Source organism: Spinacia oleracea, chromosome 4, assembly GCF_020520425.1.
Source record: "Spinacia oleracea cultivar Varoflay chromosome 4, BTI_SOV_V1, whole genome shotgun sequence".
In the NCBI taxonomy this organism is placed as follows: domain Eukaryota; kingdom Viridiplantae; phylum Streptophyta; class Magnoliopsida; order Caryophyllales; family Amaranthaceae; genus Spinacia; species Spinacia oleracea.
In genome coordinates, this window is record NC_079490.1 from 163020045 (window position 1) to 163033128 (window position 13084).

Here is a 13084-nt window from a genome sequence, read left to right on the forward strand (position 1 = left end):
GTTTAGACTTTGCATGCTTCAATGTATGTTTTAATTATTGTTTATAATTAAATATCTTGCACTGCAATAAATCCTTTTAGAAAGGTAACAGTAAATTTCCTCGATTGGTAGTGAATCCAAGAACGATTCACGGAAAAGAGAGAAAGTGAGCAATTTAAAATGTACGTTTCTTATAGCGACTTTTATGGTTGTTTTCGAATATCAAAATCGAATGGCAAACCAATTAGTGCTTGTGAATTCAAAATACACTGTAGTTTTGAGATCATGAAGCATTGAGTTTAACACGCTCAGCTTTACCAATGGTTAACAACCTAATATCTTTTTCCATTTAATTCTCGAATGAGTCTAGTCCCTAGACATTCGAATAGATCGATGCTTAGAGAACTTTAGAAGCTTCTGGTAAGATCATCTAGTTGAAACAAAATATTCAACATAAATGGTAAAGAACCTTGTTGGGGTGACATTGGACATGTCTAACAAAGTATAAAAGTCAACACTAAAGAATTCAATTCTTAAGACTATAAGAAAGGGTACAAGAAATAGGAAAACAAAGGAACAAATGAAAGGAATTTACGATTCCGGTTCTACCTATAAGTTTAAAGAGAAGTGACCTAGCAATCAAACTTCCTTGGTATCATATACCGCTTGAGGTTCTTACTTCGGTAATAACTCAAACAAATGAAGCTAGGATACACTAATGACCTACAAGTGGGAAATGAAGCATGGAAATGCTACATTAGTTGTAGGGTCATCTAGTTTGTTTTAAGTCCTTTCAAAGGCTGGAACTAAATGGCTATTTTATTCCATAATCAGCATACCTAAATTTCTGCTTCAAACACAGAAAGACTCACATTCAGAAGAACAAAAACAATGTTTGTTTGTTTATTTGAATGAAATGGTCAATTACAGGTTGAGTCAATATGCTTGATTAAAACAAACAACTCTTTAAAGAACTTTACTAAGGTTCAAATCAACCCCTTGATTTGAGTTCCACTAATCTTTGGCATTGTTGCTTAGACCATATCAACAAGTTAACATTCAAAAACTCTATTTTAATGGACTTTTGAAAGTTGGTTGATTTCTAGATCAACTTAAGACAAGCTAGTCTTACTTGTTGAAAGTAACAAAAGATGTGAACTATTGTTAGAACGCCTAGACAATAGAGTTCAAAGCTAAAGAAAGATTTTATGACTTTATTATTTCGCATGGATTTGAGTGAATGTAGGTTTATTTACTCAAATGTGATATAAGTTGAATCTGTTTGGCTAGTTCAAAGATTCAGAAGTATAAAATCCACTTGGCAAGAAATCATAAAGATCTAGGTTAGATCATGTTGATGATTACTTGAGACCAAATATGATCATCAATGATTGTGTGTTGTAATTTCACAATCTGATCCATAAGATATGGCATATCTTAGTTGGAATAATCGAAGTCAATTAGTACTTGATTCGATCAATGATGGATCATAAAAACTTTTCCTATAATTTCTAAAACAAAATGCTCAACTACCACCAAACTAAACCAAATTCGTCAAAGCTATTGAAAAGTAATTTCAGGATATCTTTTCAATTATATATCTAAAGAGTTGCTAAACTCAGTGGGAGCTTAGTGTTTGTTATTCAACAAACTAAGGCCCAAGTCTAGATATATGTTTCATTGTGATTTATTCAAATGAGACACAAGGGTATTGTTTCTACCACGAATTTTTGAGAACATAATGTTTGTTTGCTCGAAATAATGTCCTTTTGGAGATTCGTTTCCAAAATGACAAGTGGGAGAAAATAGACCTCAAAAGTTTTCGAGGCGAACAACAAACATAAACGGACATTCCGGAGGCTTTTCGAAGTACTTCAGAAAATCCGAACTTATTCTTTAAGGACTTTAGAAGTGGCTTTAAAGAATAGATATCTCTTAGAAGACTTTACAAGTGCTTCAAAGAGAACAGAATATTCAAAGGACTTTCAAGTGGCTATTGATATTCTAATGTTTGATGTTCTATACCCAAGTAGGCATAGAATTCAAGTCACTGAAACTATGAGATTCTTCTATTAGATAGTAAAGAAACATAGAGATCAGGTCAATGAAACTATGAGATTCTTCTATTAAATAGTGAAGAAACCTACAACTTGCAGTCAAACTATTATCATGTAGATTAATGAGTTTGTGACTTGTAAGAAAGCTATGACGAAACCTAGATTCCCTAAAATGGTTAGAGGCCATATATAGACTCAAATGTTTTAAATGGTTAGAGGCCATAAAACATACTCAATGTTTTGATGACAAAATTGAAATTTTGTTGATTTGCAAGAATGGGTTCACACCTATTGGTTGCAAGTTTGTTTTAAGGATAAAAACCATCAAACATGGAATTGTGTTCACACACAAAGCTAGATTAGTTGCTAAAGGTTACAAGCAAATTCATGGTGTAAATTGTGTTGAAACCTCATGCATAATCGTAATGCTCAAGTCTATAATTCAAGCAATGATTGCATATTGGTACATATAGCAATTGGATGACAAAACGTATTCCTCAATCAAATGTTGGAATAAACTATGTACATGGTATGTCATAGGATTTGTGGATCCAAATAAATGCTTGAAAGAGAAAGCTAGCTTATAAAATCTAAGTACAGATTTAAGCAAGCAATTGGGAGTTGGAACTGTATTTTAGTGAAGCTAATAAGTATTTTAGTTTCATAAAATGTACATGATTCTTATAGATGTATAAGAAGTTTAGTGGGAGTACATAAAAACTTATTTGGTCCTATGTGTATCACACACATATCTCTCTATTGTGAAATAACATTCAAATGCTAATGACTTAGATTTGAAATTATTCATCAATGATGGACCATGGCGAAACTTAGTACATATTGGGTATTAAGATCTATTTACAAAGATCTTATAATATTGTTTTAGATTAAGTAATGGCATTTACTAAATCAAACACGAAAGTCTCCATTGGAGATATTCGACCCATGTGAATAAATCTAAGTAAAGAATGTTTGAACTATGTATAAGCATTTACTAAGTTAAACATCAAAGAGTCTAAATGAGATTCTTAACCTATATTATATGTCAAAGAATTTAGCTGGATTCAGTATCTACTAAAATTGAATGAGCTAAAGTTACATGAATAGAATTCAATTGGGAATTATTCTGCAAAAGAATTTATCATGTATGATATAATATGAGGATCGCCAAAAACGTATCGTATGACTTTAAGGCATGACGAACATATACCAATCTCTATTGATCTAAGTGAAGATCAACTAGATTGAGACCAAGAATACTTATGGTACTTGAAAAGGTACATAGGAATAGTTCTTGATTCAAGGAAATAAAGATACGCTAAATATTGATGCTACACGCATAAACACTGGCAAAGGATCAAGCAAGACCCTTTGGAGTTAACCATTGATAAGGACGAGCTATAGAGCATCGTGTTTTGAAATGGCAACATGGATTGGAGACCATGAGTTGTTGCGTGGGAAATTAAAATATTAATTTCTATGTTCTAAGATATAGTTGGAGAGTCTTCCACATATCTATGAACTGCTTGGATAGGTAAATCCAAACAAAGCATCACTAGCAACCTATGCAGTTGAAGTAAAAGTAATTATTGCCTAAGAAGCAATAAAACAGGGTTGTTTAAAGTTCTTCACTGAACTTGGGTAGATCACCTATCTGCTGGCTTGATGGTTCTTCATTGAAAAATGCGTGGAACCACTCTTGAAGCAAGAAAAACGTCTGCTAACTTAATGGTTCTTCATTGCAAAATGCGTAGAACCACTAATGTAGTAAGAAAGACTAGATCACATAATAAACAAACTCGAAAAGATCTTATCATCATATCTCAAAGAACATTCGATGAAAAGGATGTTAAGATTGGCAAAGCATGATAACTAAACCTATGCAACAAGTGAGAAGCAACACTCACATTGTCGCACTGGAAATCAAGCATAGCTTTGAATTCCATGAATTGTTTTAGAAAATGGGTTTGAGGCCCATGGTTGTAAAACATTGGGGTTGAACATTTATCATATATGAAATGTATTTTCATATTCCATTTAATCTTGGTTTAGTATTAAATGATGAGTCCCTTCAAATTTGACGAAATATTCAAGATAGACTGTCAGGACCAGTCCTGTGACTAAGAAATGTCTATCAAGTGAACTTGAATGTCAAAGGTTGAAAATGGTCCCTAGTCGGAGTTTTCTATAAAATTGGACGCATAGAAAACGTTAGACGACTAGAATGCAAGATGACTAGTAGTTCTGTTTCTTGAACTATGTGGACATGGCAATGTCATAATCATTTGCGTAGATACTTACTTTGGGAAGACTAGTATCGGACAAGACCTATGAAACTTTACTGTAAGAGATGAAAGTCTGTCATAAGTAAATTTCATTAAATTATTAGACACTAAATCCTCAATACCTGAGTGATTTGAGATTACTTGTTTGAGAACTGGTTGCTTTGACGTTGACCAACCGTCGCACCGTAAAAGGAGGCTATAAAGGCAACGCTCAGGTAATCACCTATCAAACGAAGTCTAATCTCAAGATCGCAAGATTGGGATTGTCCTCCCATAAATCGGGATGAGATGCTTAAAAGTTGTACAAGGCCACTCGGAGAGCTAGAAACTGTGAAATGCATGGCCGTGCTCGGATGAATCATAGGCTATGATTATCTGTTTATTTGATCAGTTGAACTCTGAAACCGAGGAACACCTCTGGACATAATAAGGATGACAACTCTTACCTTATGTTCAAGAGCAAGCATCGAGCGACAAAGGAATTAGGAAATGCACACTTGTCCCTAAGGACAAGTGGGAGACTGAAGGAAATAATGCCCTTGGTCCAAGTATGCATTCTATGTTAAGTCTAGTAAATGCGGTTCAGTATTAATTGACAAGTTAATAATTCAGTGAGATCAAGTGAGCTGAATGCCTAGCTAGAGGCCGCTTCAGTTCAAGTGGAATTAATGATATTAATCCACAGCTTACTCTTGACTGAACCCGTAGGGTCACACAAATAGTACGTAAACGGATCAAGTATTTAATGGCATTAAATACTCCATCTATGAATATTCGGAACCGACGGATCTTGGTTTCAGTGGGAGCTAAGATCGTCACAGGCAAGAAGTGAATACTCCGGAAACGATGATATTGCCGGAAACGGAAATATGGATCGTATCGGAAATATAAATATTATCCAAGTCGTAGATGTTGCCGGAAACGGAAACATGGTACGTATCGGAAAATATTATCGGAAATGGAAATATTGCCAGAATCGGAAATATTGCCGGAAACGGAAATATTGTCAGAATCGGAAATATTACCGGAATCGGAAAATAATTCCGGAAACGGAAATATTAAATATTTGTTCGAAACGGAAATTAATTCCGGAATCGGAAATATGAAATATTGTTCGTATCGGAAATGAATTCCGGAATCGGAAATTTAATCGGAAGCGTATCGTACGAATTAGCATCGGACGAGGCCTGCCGGACGAAGGCCCAGCACGAAGCCGGGCCATCGCCCAGCAAGCACGCGCGCCACAAGCCCAGCCAAGGCAGCGCCCAGGCCTACCGCAAGGCAGGCCCAGCGCGCGCCAAGGCCACGGATGCGTGGGCCGCGCTGCGTGGGCTGCTGCTCGCACGCGCATGGGCAGCCCTTGTGGCTGCCGTGTGTGTGTGAGTTTGTGCTCATGCGTGATTCCTAAATCTACAAGAGTTAGTGTATGATTAAATTCCTATTCCTAATTGGATAAATTAATTAAATAGAATTCATGTAGGATTCTAATTTCAATTAATTCGTATCCTACTAGGATTACGATTCCTTTTCCATAACTCTATAAATAAAGGCCTAGGGGTCATTATTTATACACAAGTTTTAAGTATTCAAAACTAAGATTTTTAAGCAGAAAAATCAGCCAATATTCTTGCCTACCTAACCGAAAATATTAGAACCTTAAGGGCGATTCTAGTTGGTCAATCTTAAGGCGGATCCGGACGTGCTGTGGACTATCTACGGAGGGACGACACTTGGAGTCCTAAAGACTTGTTCTTGTTCGGTTCGGGCGCAGCTAGGGAAGGCACACAACAAAGAGTATGCATCTAAACTATGCTAAATGATTATGTGTAAATAATATGTTTCCTGGCTTTATGGTTTTTCCGCATGATTTATGAACTGTCATATGAATCATAACCTAACACCTCCTCCCACCGCCTCGGAAAGAATGGGTGAATGGGAAAGCGGCCCGTCACACCAGCCCCTTGGCTCGACTCAGCACGGGTTTCATTTCCCAAACCCTCTTCAGCATTAACCTCGGGAGACGTTGACCTAGGCCCTTCGGAAGCAACCTTATTCTCCTCCTCACCACTATAAGAGGACACCACACCGGATTTCTTCTTCCATCTTCCCCCAGCCATGGCAAATTGGGAAGCGCCGAAGTTACACAGAAAAGAGTAGAAGCAAAAGGAAGCGAAAACGGAAAGCAAATTACCTCTCCAGAAGCGGAAAATGCCGATGAAACGAATGAAGTCAGGTCCCGAAGCAGATTCACATCGAATTTGCAAAGATCTGAAGCAAACACCAAAAGAAATCGCCGGAATTCTTAAGAATTATGGAGAGCGTTTGAGTGAATAAAGTTCAAAATGAGGAAAGAAGTGCGGTATTTATAGGCCACATTCTGAAAACCGCCCAACTTCCGCCCCTCAACACTTGTCACCCATTCGCGAATTCAAACCACTTTCTTTTCGAAAAAAGAGAGGGAACCTTTGGACTTCTCACAGCTGGAAACCCACCCATTTAATTCTAAATGGACCGGGTCTGGGGGGCATGTTGTTTGGGCTCCCAATTGAATATCAATTGGGCCACTAAGTCCAAAGCCCAATTGCTCAAGTCAACAACATCAAACCTGCCACAACCAAAAAGGCTATTCAGCCATCAACCAAGGCCCAAGGCCCAATAGCAATAAATGACCTATGGGCATTTATTATGCAAACACTATAAATAGGCCGCCAAGGCTCACACCTCAAGGTACGTCCAATTTATTGCCTTAAGACTACTCTCTAGAGAACTTCTCTCTCTAGAATCCTAGCATTGTTCTTACTTAGGCATCGGAGGGGCTTTCCTCGGAAACACCCCCGAGGCTAGTGACATTGGCTTCGTGCAGGTGAATTCGGACAAGTACTCATTCAAGCTAGCAAGATCTTCAACACACTCGAAAGGGCCTTCATTCGAAGCCCATTGTTCTATCCACTTCAACACCGGAACACTCCGTATACATATAAGCTAGGGAAAACAAAAAAAGAGATTCATGGTGCGTTTTATTCTCCTGGTTCTCACTCATTTTTTTCCCTTAACTTATACGGAAATTTCATGAAATACCCTCGAGTTTTGCTAAAATTCACCAAACGCCCATCAAGTTTCAACAATTCATAAAATACCCCTCACCATCCGTACAAATGCCCACCATACCCTTACTGTTAACAGACGTTAAGTCTCCGTTACGGGTAGTTTACCATTCTGCCCTTATTTTCCTTTTGGGCGCCATATCCCTTCCCTACCCTTGTTACCCATTCCAAAGTTCAAAAAAATCGCGACCCTGTAACTGCTTTGCTTCTCTCTCTCTCTCTCTCTCTCCCCTGTTCTTCTTCCTTCTTCCACCATAACTGCATCATCAATCTCACAAAAAGGTTCTGAATTTTGGTGCGCATTTAGTTGGTGAAGTAGTTTTCTGGGTTTTGAACCACACACGCTTTCTCAGAAAGGAATTTTGGCGAATTGGGCAAGGAAGCTGTAGAAGTTCAAGTGTTGAATTTCGTGTTCGAAGGTTACCCACGCATCGTTTAAGGTATGTAATGTCAATCGCTGAACTTTTTATTCGCTTTTTTAAACTTGTGTTGCGCAAAATTAGGGTTTAGGGTTTCTGGAAAATTTGATGTTGGATGATGACTTGTTTGTTTGTGTTCATGAAATAAAGTAGGAATTGAGTAATTAAATGACATGCATGTCAAGTTGTTAATGGAAATTACTGTTTTTTTGTTGATTTGCTGTTGTGTGTTAGGATGTCTGCTGTTTGGTTGTTGCTGCACTATAAGTCTCATGACTTTGATGTGAGGGTTGTAGACACTGATAAATGTCAGTTGATAGACACATTCATAGATATTTTTGAGGAATCGACTAAGCAAAATGTGTTTTTGCCTGAAAAGTTTAGGTTATACACTAACTCACCCACTGGGAGGGTAGAATTGGTTGATGATAGTGTAATGCTGAGAATGTGGGGGTGGAATATGGGGACTGACACCATAGAGTTGTGGGTAGAGGAATCAGACAGTCCTGGGGCAGCATTTAGGTCTGCTGTAGCTCTGCTTGAAAGGCAAAGGAAGGAGGATGAAAGGAAAATGAGGGAGAGACAGGAAGAGGTTTTGAGGATGCAAAAAGAGGCTGAAGAACAGAGGAGGGTAGAGGAGGAAAAGGAGAGGGTTAGGAAGGAAATGGAGGAACAAATGAGGTTCACAGTTGCCATGGAGGTCCCAGTGGTGGATGTGGAGAATGATGGGGTTGAGTATGTGAGGATAATTACCTCAGATGATGCTGATGAAGTGTTTCCTGGCCTATCTCAACCAGAACCAGAACCACAAACACAAGAATCCCCCTCTAAGAAACCTACCAAATCAAAATCTAAGAAGAAACTTACCCCAAAAAAGAGGAAACAAAAACCTGCCCCCCCACAACCTACTGAAACTGACCCACAATCACCCCAGCCCACACAACCTGAAACAACACAACCTACACAAGAAGCACCCCAACCCACACAACCTGAAACTTCCCCCCCACCTCCATCACAACAAGCAACACCTGAAACTGCCCCCCCACCTCCATCACAGCAAGCAGGACCTGAACCAGTGGTCCCAACCAAACCCAAAAAATCAGGAAGGGCTAGACCTAAGGGGTTTAGGGTGGGGAAAAAACACAAGTCAAAATGGGAACATATGTTCCTAAATCTGGTAGGGGAAACACAAGGGCTGCTAGGAATGGGAAGGGTAAGGGTAGTGATGTGATATCTGATGTTGAGGATGATGAGGACAGTGAAGATGTTGACTTTGAGGAAACTGGCAGTGATGGGAGTGATGATGACAATGAGGATGAAACAGACATTGGTGACTTCATTGTTGAAGAGGAGGGGTTGGAGGATTTGATGGATGAAATCCATGAGAAGTCATTTGAGGATTGTTTAGACGGGAGCTCAAAAATGGACAAAAATTACAAGAATGGGAAAGTGTATGTTGAGCAGGAATGGGGTTCAATTAAGCTTGAGCCTTGGTTGATATTTAAAGATAGGGAGGCTTTTCTTGATGTTCTTAAGGACTATTGTATACAAGAGGGGTTTGGGTTAAGTGTTGAGAAGGCAGACAGTAGAAGATACACTGCTGTTTGTGCAATTGAGGGGTGTGATTGGAGGATTCATGCTTCAAAGATGGTTGATAAGATGAGTTGGGCTATAAAATCACTGACTGGGGAGCATAAACAGTGTGGTAGACTAGAGGTGAACCCCATAGTGACCCCCAAATGGTTAGTGAAGAAGTTGTTGCCAGAGATTGAAGCAAACCTAGATGTTCCTGTAGAAACATTGCAGAATGTGACTCAAAAAATTTTTAGGCTACAAGTTAACAAGAGGCTATTCTACAAGGTTAAGGCAGTGGCTAAGGAGATTATCCATGGGAGTTTTAGTGAGTCATATGCCCTTCTACCTAGGTATGCAGAGATGATCAAAGAGACTAATCCTGGTAGTTATGCATTGATCACATGGCATAATGATGGTGGGAATGTGGACCCAAGGTTTAAGGCTTGCTTCTTCTCATTTGGTGCACAAGTAAGGGGGTTCCTGAAGGGGTGTAGGCCCATTATTGGAATTGATGGAGCTCACCTTAGTGGGTATTTCAAGGGGATTCTGCTGTCAGCCTTGGGGATTGATGGCAACAATGAGATATTCTTGCTTGCTTATGGGGTTGTTGACACTGAAAGCCAAGAGAGCTGGACCTATTTCATGAGGAACCTCAGGGCACTGTTTCAGAGAGAAGGCTGCAACAAGGATGACTGGATGGTGGTTGGAGTGGAGAATTGTTCCACAAACTATTCTGGATAGCTGCTAATGCTTACAACCCCTATGTGTACAACAAGGCCATGGAGAAGATCACTGACTTTGATCCCAGGGCTACACAGTACTTGGATACATGTACTGAGCAGTGGTCCAGACATCAGTTTGAGCCAGAAGTGTGTTGTGATCATAACACAACAAACTTTGTGGAATCATTCAATGCTGTCACCAAGCCCTACAGGGATTTACCAGTATTGAGACTGTTTGAAGGTATTGTGTTCTGTTTTTTTCCCCATTTTCTATTTCTGTCAGATTTTCAGTGATTATGTTCTTATGTTTACTTGGTTATTGTGTTAAAATGCAGCTATTAGGGAGTGGTCTATGCAGAGAATTGGGGTCAGATTTGACAAAGCAGCAGACATGGAGCCTCAACACTTAACTGAGCATGCCAAAGTTGAACTGGAGTTGAGAACAGCTGAATCCAGGTTTTGCTACTCTACTCCATGTGGTGGTGGGGAGTATGAGGTGAGGGAAGGCCATGTGAAATTCCCAGTCAACATTGACAGGAGAACCTGTGGGTGTGGAGTTTGGCAGGTGTCTGGTATTCCCTGCAAACATGGTTTGAGGGTCATTTACAACCAGAGACTAGACCCTCTGGACTTTGTGTCCCATTTCTTCAAGGGTGCTGCTTATAAGCTGGCATATGCAGAACATATGCACCCTATGCCTGACCCTACTCAGTGGCCTGAGTTCAACCTTCCCACCATTAACCCTCCTGGAATTAAGAGGACTGCTGGAAGACCCCCTAAACAAAGAAAGAGGGGTGCTATGGAAGCTAAGAAGAGGAAGAGGCACACTTCAGTAAAGTGTAGCAAATGCAAGGAGATGGGCCACAATGCAAGGACTTGCAAGTCTGGCACTGGCAGTTCCAAGGCACCACCAAAACAGAGGGTTACAACAAGGAAGAGGAAAACTGGTGATGATGGAGCAAGCACATCCAAGGCAGCACCAAAAGGGAAGAAATCAAAGCAAGCATGAGGTGGGGACTGTTTAAGGAGCACAGTGGGTGTTTTGGGTAGTTTTTGATCTTGCACATATTCATTAAGTAGAAAACAGATGTAGTTAGTGCAAAGATGTGTTGTAAGTGAAGCTAAAAAACAGATATGCTTCCCATTTTGGTATTTTGTGGAATTTATGCAACAACAATTATGAAATGTGATTTTATTTCTTATTCATTGTGTCTACTTCATGATTACAAATAGTAGGGTTACAAACATCAATATCCCCATTTGAATTACAAGTTTAACTACGTTTTGTTGTTGTTTGAGCTTTTTCTTCATTTGCTTCAATTCCTCTTGCATATTATTGCTTCCCCTGTTTTCAGCACTTTCTCCTTCGTCTAAGCTTCCCCTGTGTTGTCCTTCGAGCTGCTGCCCCCTGTTTTCTTGCTCAACTACTCCCTTGCACCATCTTAGATTGTTGCAAGGATCACACTTGTAGTACAACCTTTGTGGATTGAGCGTTGTATCGGAGCTTCGGATGGCAAATTTCCTACCACAATAACAAAATTTGTTAGGTACTCTAATATATGTGGACTCATTGTGTGTGGAAGATGATTTTGAAACAAAACTCATGATAGAAATCTTATAAGATTAGAAAACCAAAGCAAAACAACAACAAAAGTACATGAACAACCCAGCAAGGGGCCTTTTATAGCCTACCAGAACCAACGGCTACTTTTCATAAAAAAAACTAGCCGTTGGAACAACAAAACTAGCTAAATTTTATGTTAGGGCATTTGGTGAAATAAGTTTGAGATTAGGGGCATTTGGTGAAATAAGTTTGAATTTAGGGGCATTTGGTGAATTAGAAACTTAGCTAACGGCGGACTAACGACACGTTATTAGTAAGGGTATGGTGGGCATTTGTATGGATGGTGAGGGGTATTATATGAATTGTTGAAACTTGATGGGCGTTTGGTGAATTTCAGCAAAACTCGAGGGCATTTCATGAAATAACCGTAACTTATATTATCCGGAATTATCTGAACTTATTAGAAATTGTCAGAACTTATTTTGATTATAAATTATATTTGATTAACCCTTATTTTTTCTGAATTTATCTCTAAACTTACTTTTCTTGAAAATAAGGTGAACATAAAACAGAAATAGCTAATAAACCAATGATAGCTTTTTCTCTATCTACCTCCTTTTCTCTTTAGGGGTTACAAAATTTATGTTTAATTTCTTATATCGGAAATAACCAAATATCTTCAGAAATTTGGCTATTTCCGACCCTTTCTCTTTAAATTAATCTAGCTTGTTTTTGTTGTTAATTTTAATTGTTGTTAATTCCAAAACAGGAATTTTCATTAATTAGTTGGTGTACTGGCCTGCGGCTCAGCTTCTTAGCTTGGTGCCCAAAGTACCTAGCTAACGTATACATTTATATTGATGAATTATTGCAGAACGCAATATCTCTATTATGTATAACAACGCTGTCTCTCCTCTTCAATCTCTATTTAATTCACCATTGGAGATGTTCCATGCCTCCAAGGCTCCAAACATGATTACAAAGTTTTGTCTTCTCAATTTTTTACTACGTTAATTTTACTATATATTAAAAAAAATTGAAAACAATTAATTGGCCGGTTATATATCTATTGTTCGATCGGCTCTTTTTTTTCTGGTTAGAACTGGGTACGTAACATTAATTTAAAAAGCGGCAACGTATTTTGTGTAAGACCGCTTTATCAGAAACACCACTTTGATTGGTTAACTAATTGGTTTTACTGCTTAATTAATTTGTTACATTGCTTAACTAACTATTTTTAATGCTTAACTAATTAGTTTCATTGCTTAACTATTTGGTTTCAATATTTAACTAATTAGTTACAATGATTAACTTATATGACACCAATGTGATCTTTCGTGTAAAAACGCCTTATATAAAAGTTTGTATTTAAAAAGTTA

The 13084-nt window shown here is 38.5% G+C and overlaps 1 protein-coding gene across 1 annotated transcript; it reads left to right on the forward strand.

The window, feature by feature from the left end:
* Nucleotides 1–10198: 10198 nt before the first annotated feature.
* LOC130472110 (uncharacterized) lies at nt 10199–11150 on the forward strand. Its single transcript, XM_056842555.1, has 2 exons — nt 10199–10382; nt 10477–11150. The coding sequence occupies exons 1-2, from the start codon at nt 10199–10201 to the stop codon at nt 11148–11150; spliced, it is 858 nt and encodes a 285-aa protein (XP_056698533.1).
* Nucleotides 11151–13084: the final 1934 nt, after the last annotated feature.

What these genes read in the sequence shown, in the direction of transcription:
- LOC130472110 (XM_056842555.1), top strand. Translation starts at nt 10,199, where the DNA reads ATGGAGAAGATCACTGACTTTGATCCCAGGGCTACACAGTACTTGGAT. An exon ending in AGTATTGAGACTGTTTGAAG is followed by an intron (nt 10,383 to 10,476) that starts GTATTGTGTTCT and finishes GTTAAAATGCAG; the next exon opens with CTATTAGGGAGTGGTCTATG.